Source organism: Anolis carolinensis, unplaced genomic scaffold, assembly GCF_035594765.1.
Source record: "Anolis carolinensis isolate JA03-04 unplaced genomic scaffold, rAnoCar3.1.pri scaffold_14, whole genome shotgun sequence".
NCBI classification, from domain to species: domain Eukaryota; kingdom Metazoa; phylum Chordata; class Lepidosauria; order Squamata; family Dactyloidae; genus Anolis; species Anolis carolinensis.
Window position 1 is genome coordinate 7,852,906 of NW_026943825.1, and position 24,021 is coordinate 7,876,926.

General features: G+C 37.2%; 1 protein-coding gene across 1 annotated transcript; it reads left to right on the forward strand.

Moving 5' to 3' along the window:
- The first annotated feature begins 1,580 nt into the window (after nucleotides 1–1,580).
- On the forward strand, nucleotides 1,581–22,059 carry ubxn1 (UBX domain protein 1). The gene is made up of 10 exons (XM_062964810.1): nucleotides 1,581–1,735; nucleotides 5,589–5,659; nucleotides 7,875–7,928; nucleotides 9,795–9,916; nucleotides 9,996–10,074; nucleotides 12,172–12,363; nucleotides 15,357–15,408; nucleotides 17,023–17,142; nucleotides 19,150–19,333; nucleotides 21,783–22,059. Exons 2-10 carry the CDS (start codon nucleotides 5,604–5,606, stop codon nucleotides 21,830–21,832), a joined length of 909 nt encoding a protein of 302 aa, XP_062820880.1. The 5' UTR covers nucleotides 1,581–1,735; nucleotides 5,589–5,603; the 3' UTR covers nucleotides 21,833–22,059.
- Nucleotides 22,060–24,021: the final 1,962 nt, after the last annotated feature.

A 24,021-nucleotide genomic window follows, 5' to 3' on the forward strand; every position in this document is an offset into this window, starting at 1 on the left:
GCATTATAATTACTATATTGTACTATACCTCTCGACTGTAATATTATTAGTAATATTACACTATACCTCTCGACTGTAATATTTTTAGTAATATTACATTTAATATATAATATTGTATTAGTATTAGTATTATATTGCATTACATTATAATATTAGTATCAATATTATATGTATATTGTACAAGCATAGAACAATATAGGCATTATAATTACTATATTGTACTATACCTCTCGACTGTAATATTATTAGTAATATTACATTTAATATATAATATTGTATTATGATTAGTATCATATTGCATTACATTATAATATTAGTATCAATATTATATGTATATATTACAAGCATAGAACAATATAGGCATTATAATTACTATATTCTACTATACCACTCTACTGTAATATTATTAGTAATATTACATTTACTATATAATATATAATATTGGATTATTAGTAGTATTATATTGCATTACATTATAATATTTGTATCAATATTATATGTATATATTACAAGCATAGAACAATATAGGCGTTATAATTACTATATTGTACTATACCTCTCGACTGTAATATTATTAGTAATATTACATTTAATATATAATATTGTATTAGTATTAGTATTATATTGCATTACATTATAATATTAGTATCAATATTATATGTATATTGTACAAGCATAGAACAATATAGGCATTATAATTACTATATTGTACTATACCTCTCGACTGTAATATTATTAGTAATATTACATTTAATATATAATATTGTATTATGATTAGTATCATATTGCATTACATTATAATATTAGTATCAATATTATATGTATATATTACAAGCATAGAACAATATAGGCATTATAATTACTATATTCTACTATACCACTCTACTGTAATATTATTAGTAATATTACATTTACTATATAATATATAATATTGGATTATTAGTAGTATTATATTGCATTACATTATAATATTTGTATCAATATTATATGTATATATTACAAGCATAGAACAATATAGGCGTTATAATTACTATATTGTACTATACCTCTCGACTGTAATATTATTAGTAATATTACATTTAATATATAATATTGTATTATGATTAGTATTATATTGCATTACATTATAATATTAGTATCAATATTATATGTATATAGTACAAGCATAGAACAATATAGGCATTATAATTACTATATTGTACTATACCTCTCGACTGTAATATTATTAGTAATATTACACTATACCTCTCGACTGTAATATTTTTAGTAATATTACATTTAATATATAATATTGTATTAGTATTAGTATTATATTGCATTACATTATAATAGTATCAATATTATATGTATATATTACAAGCATAGAACAATATAGGCATTATAATTACTATATTGTACTATACATCTCGACTGCAATATTATTAGTAATATTACATTTAATATATAATATATAATATTGGATTATTAGTAGTATTATATTGCATTACATTATAATATTACTATCTTTTGTTTTTCTAGACATGTAAATGCAGCTTTGGTCCGCTAGGTGGCGCGCGCCCCGTCGCTTAAAGTAAACAAAGCCTGCCATCTCCGAGAGCATTTATGAAACCATTTTGTCCCTGAGCGGCTGCCGTAGTGTCTTCCGTGACTCAAATAGCTCCCCTCCCCTTTCCCTTTGCCGCTTCCGGTGAGGCTGCGCCCGCTTTGGAAGAAGAATCCTCGGTGTGGAACTCAGGTCTGAGAAGAACGATATAATAATAATAATAATAATAATAATAATAATAATAATAATAATAATAATAATAATAATAATGGTGATCCTGATGGAGGCGCCTTTCTTCTCTGAGGGATTTGAAGCAGAGGCGGGATGGCCATCTGTCGGGAGGGCTTTGGCTGTGTCTTCCTGAATGGCAGAATAACGTTGAACTGGGTGGCCCTTGGGATCTCTTCCAATTGTAGGATTCTAAGACTGGATGGCCATCTGTTGGTAGGGCTTCAACTGTGTCTGGCACCAACTCTAGGATTCTAAGACTCAAACTGTATGGCCATCTGTCGGGAGGGCTCGAACAGTGTCTTCCTTGATGGCAGAATAACTTTGGGCTGGATGGCTATTGGAGTCTCTCCCAACTCTAGGACTCTTATTATTATGATTATTATTATTATTATTATTAAGCAGAAGCTGGATGGCCATCTGTCGGGAGGGCTCGAACTGTGTCTTCCTTGATGGCAGAATAAGGTTGGACTGGGTGGCCCTTGGGGTCTCTTCCAATTGTAGGATTCTAAGGCTCAGGCTGGATGGCCATCTGTTGGTAGAGCTTTAACTGTGTCTGGCACCAACTCTAGGATTCTAAGACTCAAACTGGATGGCCATCTGTCTGGAGGGTTTTGGTTGTGTCCTCCTTGATGACAGAATAAAGTTGGACTGGATGACCCTTGCGATCCCTTCCAACTCTAAGATTCTAAGACTCAGGCTGGATGGCCATCTGTTGAGAGGGCTCAAACTCTGTCTTCCTTGATGGCAGAATAACATTGGGCTGGATGGCTATTGGAGTCTCTCCCAACTCTAGGACTCTTATTATGATGATGATGATGATTATTATTAAGCAGAAGCTGGATGGCCATCTGTCGGGAGGGCTTTGGTTATGTCCTCCTTGATGGCAGAATAAAGTTGGACTGGATGACCCTTGCGATCCCTTCCAACTCTAAGATTCTAAGGCTGGATGGCCATCTGTTGGGAAGGCTCGAACAGTGTCTACCTTGATGGCAGAATAACATTGGGCTGGATGGCTATTGGAGTCTCTCCCAACTCTAGGACTCTTATGATGATGATGATGATGATGATGATGATTATTATTAAGCAGAAGCTGGATGGCCATCTGTCGGGAGGGGTCGAACTGTGTCTTCCTTGATGGCAGAATAACATTGGGCTGGATGGCTATTGGAGTCTCTCCCAACTCTAGGACTCTTATTATTATGATTATTATTATTATTATTATTATTATTATTAAGCAGAAGCTGGATGGCCATCTGTCGGGAGGGGTCAAACTGTGTCTTCCTTGATGGCAGAATAACATTGGGCTGGATGGCTATTGGAGTCTCTCCCAACTTTAGGACTCTTATTGTTATGATTATTATTATTATTATTAAGCAGAAGCTGGATGGCCATCTGTCGAGAGGGGTCGAACTGTGTCTTCCTTGATGGCAGAATAACATTGGGCTGGATGGCTATTGGAGTCTCTCCCAACTCTAGGACTCTTATTATGATGATGATGATGATGATGATTATTATTAAGCAGAAGCTGGATGGCCATCTGTCGGGAGGGGTCGAACTGTGTCTTCCTTGATGGCAGAATAACATTGGACTGGATGGCTATTGGAGTCTCTCCCAACTCTAGGACTCTTATTATTATTATTATGATTATTATTATTAAGCAGAAGCTGGATGACCATCTGTCGGGAGGGCTCGAACTGTGTCTTCCTTGATGGCAGAATAACATTGGGCTGGATGGCTATTGGGGTCTCTCCTAACTCTATTATTGTTATTATTATTATTTTATTGTATGACACAGCAAACAAGATTTTGTATCACAAAATTACAAGGCGAACACTTCCCAAGTGTCTAGGACACATTATTATTATTATTAAGCAGAACTGGATGGCCACCTGATGGGAGGGCTCGAACTGTGTCTTCCTTGATGGCAGAATAACATTGGGCTGGATAGTTATTGGGGTCTCTCCCAACTCTAGGACTCTATTATTGTTATTATTATTTTATTGTATGACACAGCAAACAAGATAGAGATGCTGGATTTCATATCACAAAATTACAAGTCGAACATTTCCCAAGTGTCTAGGACACTTATTATTATTATTATTATTATTATTATTATTATTATTATTAAGCAGAAGCTGGATGGCCATCTATTGGGAGGGCTTGAACTGTGGCTTCCTTGATGGCAGAATAACGTTGGACTGGGTGGCCCTTGGGATCCCTTCCAACTCTAAGATTTTAAGACTCAGGCTGGATGGCCATCTGTTGGGAAGGCTCGAACTGTGTCTTCCTTGATGGCAGAATAACATTGGGCTGGATGGCTATTGGGGTCTCTCCCAACTCTAGAACTCTATTATTGTTATTATTATTATTACAGTAGAGTCTCATTTATCCAACACTTGCTTTTCCAACGTTCTGGATTATCCAACGATTTTTTTAAATTCTGCCGGCCCGTTTATGTTGGATAAGTGAGACTATACTGTATTATTATTACAGTAGATTCTCACTTATCCAAGCTAAACAAATGATTGTGACTTTATTTTATGCCTTTTTAATTTTCATTTGCGTGTTTTTCGGTACAGTAGAGTCTCACTTATCCAAGCCTCGCTTATCCAAGTTTCTGGATAATCCAAGCCATTTTTGTAGTCAATGTTTTCAAAATATCGTGATATTTTGGTACTAAATTCGTAAATACAGTCATTACAACATAACATTATTGCGTATTGAACTACTTTTTCTGTCAAATTTGTTGTATAACCTGATGTTTTGGTGCTTAATTTGTAAAATCATAACCTAATTTGATGTTTAATAGGCTTTTCCTTAATCCCTCCTTATTATCCAAGATATTCGCTTATCCAACGTTCTGCCGGCCCGTTTAGCTTGGATAAGTGAGACTCTACTGTACTTATATTGATAATAATATTATATTGATAAGTCTCACTTATCCAACATAAACAGGCCGGGAGGATAAGTGAATATGTTGGATAATAAGAAGGGATTTAGGAAAAGCCAATTAAACATCAAATTAGGTAATCGTTATACAAATTAAGCATTAAAACATCATATTATACAACAAATTTGACAGAAAAAGTAGTTCAATGCTCAGTAATGCTATGATGGAATTACAGTAGAGTCTCACTTATCCAACACTGGCTTATCCAAGGTTCTGGATTATCCAATGCATTTTGGTAGTCAATGTTTTCAATATATCGTGATATTTTGGTGCTAAAGGCTTTAATCCCTTCTTATTATCCAAGATATTCGCTTATCCAAGCTTCTGCCGGCCTGTTTAGCTTGGATAAGTGAGACTCTACTGTATTTGTTATTATTGTATGTTTGTTTTGTATTTGTAAGCTGCCCCGAGTCTCCCTGGGGAGATGGAGGCCGGGTATAAAAATAAAATTATTATTATTATTATTATTATTATTATTATTATTATTAATCGGGTCGGCAGAACCTTGGCTGAGTGAATATCTTGGATAATAAGGAGGGATTAAGGAAAAGCCTATTAAACATCAAATTAGGTTATGATTTTACAAATTAAGCACCAAAGCATCATGTTATAAGTGAGATGGTACTGTATTGTTAAGCAGAAGCTGGATGGCCATCTGTTGGGAGGGCTTTGATTGTGTCTCCCTGAATGACAGAATGGGGTTGGAGTGGATGGCCTTTGTGATCTCTCCCAACTCTTAAGATTCTAAGGCTGGATGGCCATCTCTCGGGAGAGCTCAAACTGTGTCTTCCTTCATCACACTTTCAAACCAGGAACAGAAACATTTTTTTTTACATAATGTCATTTTGTCTGTTTCTCTTGCAGAGAGGCCAGGAGACCATGGAGGCCACGGCCTTGGAGAGTCTCATTGAGATGGGCTTCCCCCAGAACAGAGCGTGAGTGTCTGGGATCTCTGGCTTTCCATTTTCAATGCTAAAGCAAGATATTATTTTGGATTCATCTACCAGGCTTGTGTTCTGGATTATGAGTCTAATATAAATACTGGCTGGCAAATCTGGTTTACTAGATGAGCAACATTTAGATGAGCTGCAGTCTCCCAACCTATGAAGTTTGACTGAATTGTATTAGTGGTTGTTTGATATTATTACTGTTGTATTCACTTTTGTTTTATTACCTTATTGTGTTTTAACCTTTGTATATTGTGCTAATGTATTCGTGTTGTTACTTTTGTAACAATGTGAGCCGCCCCGAGTCCCCGCGGGGAGATGGTGGCGGGGTATAAATAAATTATTATTATTATTATTTTATGACACAGCAAACAAGATAGATATGCTGGATTTCGTATCACAAAATCACAAGTAGAACAATTCCCAAGTGTCTAGGAATGTGTGATGTATATTATTATTATTATTATATTTTAAATATTATATTAAATTACGATCTGCCAACTGCAAAAGGCCACCCTGCTGGGATCTGCACGCATCAACCGAAAATACATCACACAGTCCTAGACACTAGGAATGTGTGATGTATATTATTATTATTATTATTATTGTATGACACAGCAAACAAGATAGATATGCTGGATTTCATATCACAAAATCACAAGTCCAACACTTCCCAAGTTTCTAGGAATGTGTGATGTATATTATTATTATTATTGTTATTATTATTATTATTGTATGACACAGCAAACAAGATAGATATGCTGGATTTCATATCACAAAATCACAAGTCCAACACTTCCCAAGTGTCTAGGAATGTGTGATGTATATTATTATTATTGTTATTATTATTATTATTATTATTGTATGACACAGCAAACAAGATAGATATGCTGGATTTTGTATCACAAAATCACAAGTCGAACACTTCCCAAGTGTCTAGGAATGTGTGATGTATATTATTATTATTATTATTGTTATTATTATTATTGTATGGCACAGCAAACAAGATAGATATGCTGGATTTCGTATCACAAAATCACAAGTCCAACACTTCCCAAGTGTCTAGGAATGTGTGATATATATTATTATTATTATTGTTATTATTGTATGACACAGCAAACAAGATAGATATGCTGGATTTCGTATCACAAAATCACAAGTCGAACACTTCCCAAGTGTCTAGGAATGTGTGATGAATTATTATTATTATTATTATTATTATTATTATTGTTATTATTATTGTTATTATTATTATTATTATTATTATTATTATTGTATGACACAGCAAACAAGATAGATATGCTGGATTTCATATCACAAAATCACAAGTCGAACACTTCCCAAGTGTCTAGGAATGTGTGATATATATTATTATTATTATTGTTATTATTGTATGACACAGCAAACAAGATAGATATGCTGGATTTCGTATCACAAAATCACAAGTCCAACACTTCCCAAGTGTCTAGGAATGTGTGATATATATTATTATTATTATTGTTATTATTGTATGACACAGCAAACAAGATAGATATGCTGGATTTCGTATCACAAAATCACAAGTCAAACACTTCCCAAGTGTCTGGGACTGTGTGATGTTTATTATTATTATTATTATTATTATTATTATTATTATTATTATTATTATTATTATTATTATTATTATATGACACAGCAAACAAGATAGATATGCTGGATTTCGTGTCACAAAATCACAAGTCGAACACTTCCGAAGTGTCTAGGAATGTGTGATGAATTATTATTGTTGTTGTTGTTGTTGTTATTATTATTATTGTATGACACAGCAAACAAGATAGATATGCTGGATTTCGTATCACAAAATCACAAGTCAAACACTTCCCAAGTGTCTAAGACTGTGCGATGTATTTTCGGATGATGTGCGCAGATCCCAGCAGGGTGGCCTTTTGCAGTTGGCAGATCGTAATTTTGTCAATGTCTATTGTTTCCAAATGCCGGCTGAGATCTTTTGGCACGGCACCCAGTGTGCCCATCACCACCGGGACCACCTGCCCTGGTTTCTGCCAGAGTCTTTGAAGTTCAATCTTGAGGTCCTGAGTCTTTCCTGTTGTTTTTCGTCAATGCGACTGTCACCTATTATTATTATTATTATTATTATTATTATTATTATTATTATTATTATTGTTATAACATTTAACTGTCTCTTCCCTTCCCACCACCACAGAGAGAAGGCCCTAGCGTTGACTGGGAACCAGGGCATAGAATCAGCCATGGATTGGTGGGTATGACTTTGGTGTCTTTCTCCCTAATGCAGATACAGTAGAATCTCACTCATCCAATACTCGCTTATCCAACGTTCTGGATTATCCAACGCATTTTTGTAGTGAATGTTTTCAATACATCGTGATATTTTGGTGCTAAATTCGTAAATACAGTAATTACTACATAGTATTACTGCGTATTGAACTACTTTTTCTGTCAATTTTGTTGTTAAACATGATGTTTTGGTGCTTCATTTGTAAAATCATAACCTAATTTGATGTGTAATAGGCTTTTCCTTAATCTCGCCTTATTATCCAACATATTCACTTATCCAACGTTCTGCCGGCCCATTTATGTTGGATAAGTGAGACTCTACTGTACTGTATATATTCGAGTATAAGCCCAGTTTTTCAGCCCTTTCTTTAAGACTGAAAAAGCCCCCCTCAGCTTATACTCGGGTGAGGGTCCTGGTTGGCTTATATTTGGGTCAGCTTATACTCGAGAATATATGGTACATTTATTATTTTTCTATTATTATTGGTATGATTACATTTATTATTTTTCTCTATTATTGTTGCTACTATTACATTTATTTTACTCTATTTTTATTATTATTAATACATTTATTATTTCACTCTGATCTTATTATTATTGCATTTATTATTTTACTCTATTTATTATTACATGTAGTATTTTCCTGTACAGTAGAATCTCACTTATCCGAGCTAAATGGGCCGGCAAAACCTTGGATAATTATCTTGGATAATAAGGAGGGATTAAGGAAAAGCCTATTAAACATCAAATTAGGTTATGATTTTACAAATTCAGCACCAAAACATCATGTTATAAAACATATTGGACAGTAAAAGTAGTCGATACTCAGTAATGCTATGTAGTAATTACTGTATTTACAAATTTAGCACCAAAATATCACGATATATTGAAAACATTGACTACAAAAATACCTTGGATAATCCAGAATGTTGGATAAGTGAGTCTTGGATAAGTGAGACTCTACTATATTATTGATACATTTATTATTTCACTCTGATCTTATTATTATTGCATTTATTATTTTTCTCTATTTTTGTTGCTACTATTACATTTATTTTACTCTATTTTTATTATTATTAATAATACATTTATTTTTTGACTCTATTTATTATTACATGTATTATTTTCCTGTATTTATTATTATTACATGTATTATTTTACCCTATTATTATTACAGTAGAATCTCACTAATCCAAGCCTCGCTTATCCAAGCCTCTGGATAATCCAAGCCATTTTTGTAGTCAATGTTTCCAATATATCGTGATATTTTGGTGCTAAATTCATAAATACAGTAATTACAACATAACATTACTGCGTATTGAACTACTTTTTCTGTCAAATTTGTTGTATAACATGAAGTTTTGGTGCTTAATTTGTAAAATCATAACCTAATTTGATGTTTAATAGGCTTTTCCTTGATCAGTCCTTATAATCCAAGATATTCGCTTATCCAAGCTTCTGCCGGCCCGTTTAGCTTGGATTAGTGAGACTCTACTGTATTAAAAGGATACATAAGCACATTTACATTGAAGAAGATGAGAATAATGATTTGATCAGAGTTGGACAGTCTTATCTTTATTTAAATATTCAAACACATTTAACCTACTGATGCCTCAATTAATGTAATTTTATTGGTATCTGTTTTTATTTCTGAAATTTACCACCCTCGGCTTATACTTGAGCCAATGTTTTCCCAGTTTTTTTGTGGTAAAATTAGGTGCCTCGGCTTATATTTGGGTCGGCTTATACTCGAGTATATACGGTACTTTTTGAGATCCTTTGTAAACCTTCACTCACCTCGATGCTGCTTTTCTCTTTCGTCTTCCAGGCTGATGGAGCACGAAAATGATCCTGACCTCGATGAGCCGTTTGTCCCCTCCCAGAACCACATACCGAGCACAGAAGAAAACCCGGAGGCAAAGACGCCGGAGTTGGTGCAAAGTAGTTCAGGTGAGAGCAAAAGTCGGAGGTTGAGCAAGGAGACGTGGTATGTTGCCTGTGAGAATTAACGGGTTTCTCTCCCCAACAGAACCCATGTTAAATGAACTTTCTGAGGAAGACAACCGGCACCCCTTGAGCGAAGAAGAGAAACGGGAGCAGACCAAGAGGTAATGATCGTGACAGTGGACGTATTCTGTACACTGGGACCTTGACTTAAGAGCACCCCAATTTAAGAAAGTTTTGAGTTAAGAGCCGTTGCTCAGAGAATGCTTCACATTTGTATCATGTTTAGATTGTGGTGTTATGATTGGATTGTTATATAATATTATTATATATGATATTGTATTATATTATTATATAATATCTATATATATAAAAGAGTGATGGCATCAGGGCAACCCACAAAACAAAAAAACTACAGGCTGCCCAACCTCGAAATTTGACAATACAACCCATCATCTACGGCTCCAGTAAGATACAACAAAAAGAAAAGAAAAATAAAGTCCTAATTAGAGGGAGAGCAATAGTTGTTTTTATCCAATTGCTGCCAGTTTAGAGGGCTAATCTCTGCCCACTTAGTCTCCTAGCAACCAATTCAGCCAAGGGACAGCTAGGGTTCAGTTAGGGGACAGGCAGATTTAGGCCTCACTTGGGCCTCTTCCACAGATTATCTAATTTGCACTGGATTATATGGCAGTGTAGACTCAAGGCCCTTCCACACAGCTATATTACCCATTTATAATCTTATATTATCTGCTTTGCACTGGATTATCTTGAGTCCACACTACCATATAATCCACTTCAGTGTGCATTTTATTCAGCTGTATAGAAGGAGCCTCATATAATCCAGGTCTAAGTAGATAATATAAGATTATCAATATGCAGTAGAGTCTCACTTATCCAACATAAACAGGCCGGGAGGATAAGTGAATATGTTGGATAATAAGAAGGGATTTAGGAAAAGCCAATTAAACATCAAATTAGGTAATCGTTATACAAATTAAGCATTAAAACATCATATTATACAACAAATTTGACAGAAAAAGTAGTTCAATGCTCAGTAATGCTATGATGGAATTACAGTAGAGTCTCACTTATCCAACACTGTCTTATCCAAGGTTCTGGGTTATCCAACGCATTTTGGTAGTCAATGTTTTCAATATATTGTGATATTTTGGTGCTAAATTCGTAAATACAGTAATTACAACATAACATTCCTGCGTATTGAACTACATTTTCTGTCAAATTTGTTGTATAACATGACGCTTTGGTGCTTAATTTGTAAAATCATAACCTAATTTGATGTTTAATAGGCTTTTCCTTAATCCCTCCTTACTATCCAAGATATTCGCTTATCCAAGGTTCTGCCGGCCTGTTTAGCTTGGATAAGTGAGACTCTACTGTACTTATAATATTGATAATAATATTATAATGTAATACAATATTATACTAATAATAATATTAATTATATATTATATATTAAATGTAATATTACTAATAATATTACCACAGAATGATGTAGTACAATATAGTAATTTAATGCTTAGATTGTGCTATGCTAATAATATATTGTATGTACATTTTATTGGTAAGCCGCTATGAGTCCTCTCTGGGGTGAGAAGAGCGGGATATAAATTTAGTAAATAAATAAATAAATAATAGCAACACGCCACGCTAATTTTACATACATAAATCATATATATATATATATATATATATATATATATATATATATATGAAATATACAATAATTATATATATAATATATTGTATATACTTATAATATTCATAATAAGTTTATAAGGTAATACAATATTATACTAATAATATAATATTTATATATTATATATTAAATGTAATATTACTAATAATATTACCATATAATGATATAGCACAATATAGTAATTTAATGCTTAGATTGTGCTATGCTAATAATGTATGTACATTTTATTCGTAAGCCGCTATGAATCCCCTCCAGGGTGAGAAAGAAAAGAGGGATATAAAGGTAGTAAATAAATAAATAAACTGCCCTGAGTTCCCATGGGAGATAGAGTGGTATATAAATAAATTTTGTTGTTGTTGTTGTTCTGATACATGGCCATACAGCTTGGAAAACTCACAGCAACCCAGTGATTCCGGCCATGAAAGCCTTTGACAACACTATAATAATTATTTTTATGGCATGCTTAGCACTGAGGTTTCTTTAAGACTGTTGCCGTGGTGTATGTGGATGCCTTTTTCAACTGCTTGCGTTGCCTCTTCAGGATGATGGAGCTGATCTCTCAGAAACAGCGGGAACGCGAGGAGCGGGAGAAAAGGGAGAGCATTGAGCGGGAGAAGCAGCGCCGGAAGCAGGGCCAAGAGCTCTCGCTCATCCGCCAGAAGCTGCAAGAGGACGAGATGAAAAAGCTGGCCGAAGAGAGGCGCAAGGAGAAGCTGGAGGAGAAACTGGCCAAGTGAGAACGTGTGGGGCGGGCGGGGAGAGGACGAGGCCTTCCGGTTGTGGAAGTGGACACCCCATACACACACATACATACATACATACATATTTTCACTTTTATTATAGACTAGCTTGGAGACCCGGCGGTGCCCGGGTCATTTGAGAAAGGCATTGTTTGCCTGTGTTCCAAGTGTAGTCTAGATCCAATGTCAGCTGGGTTCAGTGGGTGCGGGTGAGCTCCAACTCCCATATGCAAGTCCCATCGTCCAGTGTCCATCCCTCTCCAAACAGAGCCAGGATGTAGAGTAGGTCACGGGGACTCTATGTACCATGTTTGATCTTGATCATTCATTTGTGTGGGTCGCGGTGCTTTCAGGAAGTGAGTGAATGTATTGCAAGTCCCATTGCCCATGGCCCATCGTCCTCCAAACTGCACCTGGGTGTAGAGTGAGTCATGGGTGTTCTCTGTGTCAAGTTTGGTCTTGATGAGACATTGGTGGGGGTGACAGTGGTCTCAGCAAGTGAGTGAACATACTGCAAGTCCCATCATCCAAGGTCCAAACTCTTTCAAACCTCACCAAGATGTAGAGTGGGCCATGGTGGCTCTAGGTCAGGCATTGGTGGGGGTCACAGTAGTCCCGGGAAGAGAGTGAAGATACTGCAAGTCCCATCATCCACGGTCCCTCCTCCCCCAAACTTCACCAGGATGTAAAGTGGGCCATCCTGCACCTGCGTGTCAAGTTTGATACAGTTTCGTCATTCATGGGCATCACAGTAGTTTGTGGGAGGTGAATTGGATGAAGGTACTGCAAATCCCATAATCCTTGGTCCATCCTCCAAACTGCTGCAGCATGTGAAGTGTGTCATTTGGGATATGTGTGCCTGGTTTGGTTCAGTTCTGTGATTTGTGGCAGTTGCTGTGGTCAGTTGATGTTTTGGTGCTTAATTTGTAAAATCATAACCTAATTTGATGTGTAATAGGCTTTTCCTTAATCCCACCTTATTATCCAACATATTCACTTATCCAACGGTCTGCTGGCCCGTTTATGTTGGATAAGTGAGACTCTACTGCAGGGGTCCCCAAACTAAGGCCCGGGGGCCGGATGCGGCCCATCAAAGCCATTTATCCGGCCCCCACGGCAACCATCATCATCATCATCATCATCATTATTATTAACATTGAGGCTGGGTGGCCATCTATCAGGGGTGCTTTGCTTGTGCTTTTGGTGCACAAAGGCAGGAGGGAATTGGACTTAATGGCCCAAAGAGTCTCTTCCAACCCTCTTTAATTATTATTATTATTATTATTATTATTAACATTGAGGCTGGGAGGCCATCTGTCAGGGGTGCTTTGCTTGTGCTTTTGGTGCACAGAGGCAGAAGGGGGTCGGGCTAAATGGCCCAAAGGGTCTCTTCCAACCCTCGTTGTTGTTGTTGTTGTTATTATTGTTTGGTGGCCAACTATAGTCCGGCCCTCCAACGGTCCGAAGGATCGTGAACTGGCCCCCTGTTTAAAAAGTTTGGGGACCCCTGCTCTACTGTGTGTGTGTATATATATATTATACAATAATTTATAAATATATAATATATTGTATATACTTATAATATTGATAATAATATTATAATGTAATACAATATTATACTAATGATAATATAATATAATAACATTAATTATATATTATACTAGCTGTGCCCGGCCACATGTTGCTGTGGCGAAGTATGGTGGTATAGCAAATAAAGTATTGAGGAATTGGTGATAATTAAGTTAAAGGGTAAAGGTGTGGAGTCCAGATAATCCAGTTAAAGCAGATAATATAAGATTATATGGGTTATATAGCTGTGTGGAAGGGCCTTGAGTCTACACTGCCATCTAATCCTGCCATCTAATCCAGTTAAAATCTGATAATCTGTTTTTTATAGGCAGTGTGGAAGAGGCCTAAGTGAGGCCTAACTCTGCCTGTCCCCTGGGTGAGTGGGTTGCTAGGAGACCAAGTGGGCGGAGCTTAGCCTTCTAACTGGCAGCAATTGCATAAAAACAATTATTCCTCTCCCTCTAATTAAGACTTTATTTTTCTTTTCTTTTTGTTGTATCAACCTAGAGGCGTGGATGATGGGTTGTGTTGTCAATTTTTGAGGTTGTGGGGTGTTTAGTTTTGTTGGTTTGGCGGTCGCCAGGATTCCATCACTCTTTTATATATATACTAGCTGTGCCCGGCCACGCGTTGCTGTGGCAAAGTGGTGGTGGTATTGGTTAAAAATTGTTGTGTAATTTTTATTTGACGTTATTTGTATTTTTAAATTATTTTTATTGTAAGTTATCTTTTTATTTATTATATTTTAATATTTTATTGTATTATTTTTAGTTATTTTCTGTTATTATAGTATTTTATTGTATTAATTTTTTAGTGCTTTTAATTATTTTTAGTGTTTTTTATTATTTTTATTGGGTTTCTAGGAGACCAAGTTGGAGGAGCTTAGCCTTCTAACTGGCAGCAATTGGATAAAAGCAATTATTCCTCTCCCTCTAAATAGGACTTTATTTTTCTTTTCTTTTTGTTGTATCAACCTAGAGGCGTGGCTGATGGGTTGTGTTGTCAAATTTGGAGGTTGGGGGACCTGTAGTTTTGTTGTTTTGTCCGCTGCCCTGATGCCATCACTCTTTTATATAGATAGATATTAAATGTAATATTACTAATAATATTACCATATAATGATATAGTACGATATAGTAATTTAATGCTTATATTGTGCTATGCTAATAATATATTGTATGTACATTTGATTTGTAAGCCGCTCTAAGTGAGAAGAGCAGGATATAAATGTAATAAATAAATAAATAATAAATAGTAGTAGTAGTATTAGCATTATTATTATTATTATCCACCTCTCCTTGTGGCTTAAGGGTGGGGTAAACAAAGAGATAAAACACGATTAAAACACAAGATATATATAGTTCAAATGCAGGTTAAAATTCAGCTGTTCCATTCAAAAAATGTTCACTTTTTCCAGGCAGCGGGTGCGAGAGAAGATCGAGCGAGACAAAGCTGAAAGAGCCAAGAAGGTGAGTGAGGTGCATCCTGCATATCAGATATTTACATTACGATTCATAACAATAGCAAAATGACAGTGATGAAGTGGCAACGAAAACAATATTATGGTTGGGGGTTCAGCACAAAATGATGATCTAGGAAGGTTGAGAACCACTGCTCTAAAGACTTTTGTTGTGTGCCTTTTTTTCCTGATTTATGGCAACCCTTAAACAAATACTGTATATACTCGAGTATAAGCCTAGTTTTTCGGCCCTTTTTTAGGACTGGAAAAAAAAACCTCCTCGGCTTATACTCGGGTGAGGGTCCTGGTGGGCTTATATTCAGGTCGACTTATACTCAAGTATATATGGTATATTTGCTATTTTTCTCTATTATTATTGGTATTGTTACATTTATTATTTTACTCTATTAATTATTATTACATTTATTATTTTAGTCTATTAATTATTACTATTACATTTATTATTTTACTTTATTATTATTACATTTGTTATTTTACTCTATTACAGTAGAGTCTCATCCAACATAAACGAGCCGGCAGAATGTTGGATAAGCAAATATGTTGGATAATAAGGAAGGATTAAGGAAAAGCCTATTAAAATTCAAATTAGGTTATGATTTTACAAATTAAGCAGCATAACATCATGTTATACAACATATTTGACAGAAAAAGTAGTTCAATATGCAGTAATGCTATATAGTAATTACTGTATTTACGAATTTAGCACCAAAATATCATGATGAATTGAAAACATTGACTACAAAAATGGCTTGGATAAGCGAGGCTTGGATAAGTGAGACTCTACTGTAGTAATAAATAGAGTAAAATAAATGCAATAATAATAAGATCAGAGTGAAATAATGAATGTATTATTATTAATAATAAAAATAGAGTAAAATAAATGTAATAGTAGCAACAATAATAGAGAAAAATAATAAATATAATCATACCAATAATAATAGAGAAAAATAATAAATGTACCATATATTCTCAAGTATAATCCAGAACGTTGGATAAGCGAGTTTGGATAAGTGAGACTCTACTGTATTATTATTATTATTACATGTATTATTTTACTCTATTATTATTATTACATTTATTATTTTACTCTATTGTTGTTATTACTTTTACATTCATTTTACTGTTTTTATTATTAATACATTTATTATTTGACTATTTATTATTACATTTATTGTTATTGCATTTATTATTATTATTATTACATGTATTATTTCACTCTATTATTATTAAAAGGATACATAAGCACATTTACATTGAAGAAGATGAAAATAATGATGTAATCAGAGTTGAACAGTCATATCTTAAATTACAGTTTGATGTAAAGATTCAAAAACATTTAAACTACTGAGGCCTCGATTAATGTAATTTTATTGGTATCTTGGCTTATACTGGAGTCAATGTTTTCCCAGTTTATTTGTGGTAAAATTAGGTGCCTCGGCTTATATTCGGGTCGGCTTATTCTCGAGTATATACAGTATATAACGGGGTTTTCTCGACAAGATTTGTTCCAAGAGCCAAGCCACAGAAGTAGAGAAGGAGGGGTCTCTGTCCCACTTTTGTCTTTGTATTTGCAATGTTTTCTCTTCTACCCATTTCAATCCAGTTTGGCGGCAGCTCCTCGCAAGAATCCCTCCCGGTGGAGCCTGCAGCGCCTACACCAGTCCCCTCCTCTCCCAGCCAGGAGCCCCCCATCAAGCGGGAATACGATCAGTGCCGGATACAGGTCAGTCCCTCCTCGTACATTTTGGTGAACTAATCTAGCATCATCGCCCTATCCAAAATGCAACCAGCCTGCCTCACACGTTATACGAGAGTTATCCAGAAAGTAGATTACATTATGGAATTAAAAATGAACAAAGTATAGGAGAAAACGTTTACCATATGCAGTTGAAAGCCACACCCAAATACCACTTCTCAACATAGTCACCATTCAAATCTAGGCACTTCTCATAGCGAGGAATGAGCTTGGCAACTCCTTCCCCACAAAACTCTGCCGCTTGCGTCCTCAATGCCTCGTTTTGGTGACGATGGCAGCTGCGGGCAGGGATGACTGGCTTGTTGAGGACGCAAGTGGCAGAGTTTTGTGGGGAAGGAGTTGCCAAGCTCATTCATCACTATGATAAGTGCCTAGATTTGAATGGCGACTATGTTCAGAAGTAGTATTTGGGTCTGGCAGTAGCAACGCTGGTTATGAAGGCAGAGTTTTGTGGGGAAGGGGTTGCCAAGCTCATTCATCGCTACGATAAGTGCCTAGATTAGAATGGTGACTATGTTGAGAAGTGGTATTTGGGTCTGGCACTATGAAGGCAGTTGCATAAAATACGAGGGTTATCCAGAAAGTAGATTACGTGTTGGAATTAAAAATGAACAAAGTATAGGAGAAAATATTTATCATATGCAGTTGAAAGCCAGACCCAAATACCACTTCTCAATATAGTTGCCATTCAAATCTAGGCACTTATCATAGCGATGAATGAGCTTGGCAACTCCTTCCCCACAAAACTCTGCCGCTTGCATCTTCAACCAGCCAGTCTCCCCTTTCCGCAGCTGCGCATCGTCAGCAAAACGCTGTGTTGAGGACGCAAGCAGCAGAGTTTTGTGGGGAAGGAGTTGCCAAGCTCATTCCTCGCTATGATAAGTGCTTAGATTTGAAATGCGACTATGCGCAGCTGCAGAAAGGGGAGACCCGCTGGTTGAGGACGCAAGCGGCAGAGTTTTGTGGGGGAGGAGTTGCCAAGCTCATTCATCGCTATAAGTGCTTAGATTTGAATGGAGACTGCGCAGCTGTGGAAAGGGGAGACTGGCTGGTTGAGGACACAAGTGGCAGAGTTTTGTGGGGAAGGAGTTGCCAAGCTCATTCATTGCTATGAGAAGTGCCTAGATTTGAATGGCGACTATGTTGAGAAGCGGTATTTCGGTGTGGCTTTCAACTGCATATGGTAAATGTTTTCTCCTATACATTTTGAGGACTCAAGCGGCAGAGTTTTGTGGGGAAGGAGTTGCCAAGCTCATTCATCGCTATAAGTGCTTAGATTTGAATGGAGACTGCGCAGCTGTGGAAAGGGGAGACTGGCTGGTTGAGGACACAAGTGGCAGAGTTTTGTGGGGAAGGAGTTGCCAAGCTCATTCATCGCTATGAGAAGTGCCTAGATTTGAATGGCGACTATGCGCAGCTGCGGAAAGGGGAGATCAGCTGGTTGAGGACGCAAGCGGCAGAGTTTTGTGGGGCAGGAGTTGCCAAGCTCATTTCTCGCTACGGTAAGTGCCTAGATTTGATTGGCGACTATGTTGAGAAGTGTTATTTGGGTGTGGCTTTCAACTGCATATGGTAAATGTTTTCTCCTATACTTTTGGGGACGCAAGTGGCAGAGTTTTGTGGGGAAGGAGTTGCCAAGCTCATTCATCGCTATGAGAAGTGCCTAGATTTGAATGGCGACTATGTTGAGAAGTGGTATTTGGGTGTGGCTTTCAACTGCATATGATAAATGTTTTCTCCTATACTTTTTGAGGACGCAAGCGGCAGAGTTTTGTGGGGAAGGAGTTGCCAAGCTCATTCATCGCTATGAGAAGTGCCTAGATTTGAATGGCGACTATGTTGAGAAGTGGTATTTGGGTGTGGCTTTCAACTGCATATGATAAATGTTTTCTCCTATACTTTGTCCATTTTTAATTTCAAAACGTAACATACTTTCTGGATAACCCTTGTAATAACCCTCTGCTCCTTTTGCAGGTGAGGCTGCTGGACGGCACATCACTCACCCAGACCTTCAGAGCCAAAGAGCAGTTGGCCGCTGTCCGGCTGTACGTGGAGCTCAACCGCAAGGACGATGCCGAGGAGCCTTTTGTCCTCCTTACCAGCTTCCCCCGCCGCGTCTTCACCGAAGAAGACATGGAGAAACCGCTGCAGGAGTTGGGTGAGTCTGGGAAGGAAGCATGCCTCTTCTAGCCGTGGCCTTAAGCCGTGTGTAAAATATTACGTAGGAGGGAATATTCTTGGTTTGAGATCCTTGGATCTCCAGACTCTGCTGCTCCACTCCAAGATAGTGCCAGAGCTTGGAAACTTTACTCACACACACACACATATATGCACACATACATATATACATACACATACACACACACATTAATCTCTCCCTCTCTCTCTCTCTCTATATATATATATATATATCCTGTATATACTCGAGTATAAGCCTAGTTTTTCAGCCCTTTTTTTAAGACTGAAAAAGCCCCCCTCGGCTTATACTCGGGTGAGGGTCCTGTTTGGCTTATATTTGGGTCAGCTTATACTCGAGAATATATGGTACATTTATTATTTTTCTATATTATTATTGGTATTATTACCATTATTATTTTTCTCTATTATTGTTGCTACTATTACATTTATTTTGCTCTATTTTTATTATTATTAATACATTTATTATTTCACTCTGATCTTATAATTATATTTATTTTTTTACTCTGTACATAAGCACATTTTAATACATTTATTATTTGACTCTATTTATTATTACATTTATTATTTGACTGCAATTATTATTATTATTATTATTACATTTATTATTTCACTCTATTATTATTAAAAGGATACATAAGTACATTTACATTGAAGATGAAAATAATGATTTAATCAGAGTTGAACAGTCATATCTTAAATTAGTTTGATGTAAAGATTTAAAAACATTTAAACTATTGAGGTCTCAATTAATGTAGTTTTATTGGTCTCTCGGCTTATACTGGAGTCAATGTTTTCCAAGTTTTTTTGTGGTAAAATTATGTGCCTTGGCTTATAGTCAGGTCGGCTTATACTTGAGTATATACGGTATTTCCATATATTTCTCTAGTGGCTTTTTTTTTGTAATCCTGCGACCATCAAGAAGGAACAGAATTAGATGTGTATTAAATAGAGATCTTATATCAAGATTTATGCCAAGTTTCCAGGGTTAAATATGATTGATTCCAAAGTTTTCCCAGTATTTTTGTGGTAAAATTAGGTGCCTCGGCTTATAGTCGGGTTGGCTTATACTCGAGTATATACGGTACAGTAGAGTCTCACTTATCCAACACTCACTTATCCAACGTTCTGGATTATCCAAGCCATTTTTGTAGTCAATGTTTTCAATACATCATGATATTTTGGTGCTAAATTCGTAAATACAGTAATTACTACATAACATTACTGTGTATTGAACTACTTTTTCTGTCAAATTTGTTGTATAACATGATGTTTTGGTGTTTAATTTGTAAAATCATAACCTAATTTGATGTTTAATAGGCTTTTCCTTAATCCCTCCTTATTATCCAACATATTCGCTTATCCAACATTCTGCCGGCCCGTTTATGTTGGATAAGTGAGACTCTACTGTATTTCCATATATATATATATATATATTGTAATCCTGCGACCATCAGGAAGGAACAGATTTAGATGTGTATTAAACAGAGATCTTATATCAAGATTTATGCCATGTTTCCAGGGCTAAATATGATTAATTCCAAAGTTTTCCCAGTTTTTTTGTGGTAAAATTAGGTGCCTTGACTTATAGTCGGGTCGGCTTATACTCGAGTATATACGGGTATGTCTATTTTATGTGACCTTATTAGTTTTAAATGGAGCCTCCGGTGGCCTAGGGGATAAAAGCCTCATGACTTGAAGGTTGGGTTGCTGACCTGAAAGCTGCCAGGTTCGAATCCCACCCGGGGAGAGTGCAGATGAGCTCCCTCTATCAGCTCCAGCTCCATGCGGGGACATGAGAGAAGCCTCCCACAAGGATGGTAAAAACATCAAAACATCTGGGCAACGTCCCCTGGGCAACGTCTTTGCAGACGGCCAATTCTCTCACTCCAGAAGCAACTCCGGAAAAAAAAAGTTTTATAATTTATTGTTGATTGATTTGTTTTATTGTTGTGTTTTGTGTTGCTTGTTTGGCCTGGGCTTGGCCCCATGTAAGCCGCCCCGTGTCCCTTTGGGGAGATGGGGCGGGGTATAAAAATAAAATTATTATTATTATCTATATATATAAAAGGGTAGTGACGTTTCGGCCTAGGACAAAACAACAAAACTACACATCCCAGAAACACTAAACTTGGCAGCACAACCCCTCATCCATGCCTCTACGTTCATACAACAAAAAGCTCCAGCTACTCCAGAAAACGGCCAGGCTTTGAGGCTGCAAGGCTATTCACTGCTACTCCACATGGCCAACAAAGGATTCCCATCAGCCACAGCAACGCGTGGCCGGGCAAAGCTAGTTATCTTATAGAAACAGGCCACAATTCCCCAAATGGGAGTGTTTGGGGACAAAATTTAAAAAGTGACGATGCCTGGCCATCACCCACACCAATTCTATTTTGTCTTTTTTCCAGGTTTGGTGCCTTCGGCTGTGCTGATTGTGGCCAGGAAAGGCAACAGCTGAGCTGCTGCTCTCCTTGCCTCTCCGCACGTGTCTCGGCTCTCCTTTCCTCTCTTTTTTTGTTTTCTTATTTTGCTGCTGACCTTTCCTTGGGGTCCACCTCCGGCTGCCTCCCCGCAGCCTCCTTGCTTTCCCAACCAGAGACTCTGGAGCATATCTCTTGGGCTGGGATTCAGAAATCAGTGGTGATGGGCGGGGTGGGATGAAATAATAAACCTCTTTCTTCTCTTTCTGGCGATGCCTTTCTTTACCCGACCGACTGATCGAACCAGGGAAATGACTGCGGCCCATATCGTACGCTGATTGTATACTTCTTTACTTCATGTGCATTACAAGGATGTAAACATCGTAGCTATAACATACACCGCGGCCTCTACCAACAAGGAACGTTGGCAGGAAAGAAAGTCAATGAATGCCGTGAAAAGGGCATTTTCTCCATTTGACTGTAATTGTACCCAATGAGGCTGAATCTGGAAAATGATCTGTAGTATCAGCCACTCACTTGTCATCTCTCTTCAGCTTCCCAACAGGGTCTGTCATTATTACGACACCCCAACATATAAGACCTTTGGAGGAAAGAAAGGAAGGGCATTAGCAGCAAATATAATAATAATAATAATAATAATAATAATAATAATAATAATAAATAAAATCAGCTGATGACCCAAAATGACTGTGCAAGGAAACCGACGAAACCATTGATCATATCCTCAGCTGCTGTAAGAAAATCGCACAGACAGATAACAACAGAGGCACAACCATGTGGCCCAAATGATTCATTGGAACTTATGGCTCAAGTACCATCTCCCAGCAGCAAAGAACTGGTGGGATCACAAAACTGCAAAAGTATTGGAAAATGAGCACGCAAAGATACTGTGGGACTTCCGAATCCAGACTGACAAAGTTCTGGAACACAACACACCAGACATCACAGTTATGGAAAAGAAAAAGGTTTGGATCATTGATGTCGCCATCCCAGGTGACAGTCGCATTGACGAAAAACAACAGGAAAAACTCAGCCGCTCTCAGGACCTCAAGATTGAACTTCAAAGACTCTGGCAGAAACTAGTACAGGTGGTCCCGGTGCTGATGGGCACATTGGGTGCCGTGCCAAAAGATCTCAGCCGGCATTTGGAAACAATACACATTGACAAAATTACGATCTGCCAACTGCAAAAGGCCACCTGATTGGGATCTGTGCGCATCATCCGAAAATACATCACACAGTCCTAGAGACTTGGGAAGTGTTCGACTTGTGATTTTGTGATATGAAATCCAGCATATCTATCTTGTTTGCTGTGTCATAATAAAATAATAATAATAATAATAATAATAAAGTGCCTGGACGCCATTGGGTGTCAGGACCCATGTTTCCCGGGCCTTCACATTGGCGCCGGGAATCAGGCCCCTGACATTCCCGCACATTCCTGGACTGATAAGCAGGCCGGGGCCGGCCTTGAGACACCAACGGACAAAGGGGGTTTTTGGCAGGCACTTTGCGCGGGTTTTTCACCGAGCGGGAATTGCATGTTTGAATGTGGGAGGAGGGTATATAAAGGGACCCGAGGGCATCACCCAGCACTCTTGGCTTCTTATGCGTCAGTTATCCTTCAGTAAACGTTCACCTTGTTTACGCACCGGTCTCGCGTCTTCATTCTCGAGCGGCTGGAGTGAGCTGACAATTGGGATTTATAAAAACGTTGGCACCTTCATTGAAAACATGATGGAGCACTGGAAAACTGAACAGTTTGTTGGAAATGAAAGCTATGGATTGTCAACATCAGAAGAGGAATTTTCCAGGGAGACTCATTGTCCCCTCTGCTTTTCATTATTGCCATGATCCCTCTGTCAACAATCTTACAAAAAACAAATCTCGGCTATCAAACATCTAAGAAATCTCACAAAATTTCGCATCTGATGTACATGGATGACCTGAAGCTGTATGGGAAAATAGAAACTGAAATCCAGTCTCTGACCAACACTGTCCGAATTTTTAGCACTGATATCAGCATGGAGTTTGGTTTGGACAAATGCTCGACAGTGGCATTGAAGAAGGGAAAAATCATTGAAAGTGAGGGCATCAATATGCCCAATGGCCAAACAATAAAGTGTCACCAGCCAGAGGCCTATAAATATCTGGGAATATTACAGCTGGACAACATCAAGCATGAACATGTGAAGACTGTGGTCAG

Bases quoted from the DNA above. Each gene is read 5' to 3' on its own strand.
- ubxn1 (XM_062964810.1), top strand. From the start codon at position 5,604: ATGGAGGCCACGGCCTTGGAGAGTCTCATTGAGATGGGCTTCCCCCAG. The intron at 12,364-15,356 runs GTGAGAACGTGT...CACTTTTTCCAG, and splicing joins CTGGAGGAGAAACTGGCCAA to GCAGCGGGTGCGAGAGAAGA. The intron at 17,143-19,149 runs GTCAGTCCCTCC...CTCCTTTTGCAG, and splicing joins ACGATCAGTGCCGGATACAG to GTGAGGCTGCTGGACGGCAC.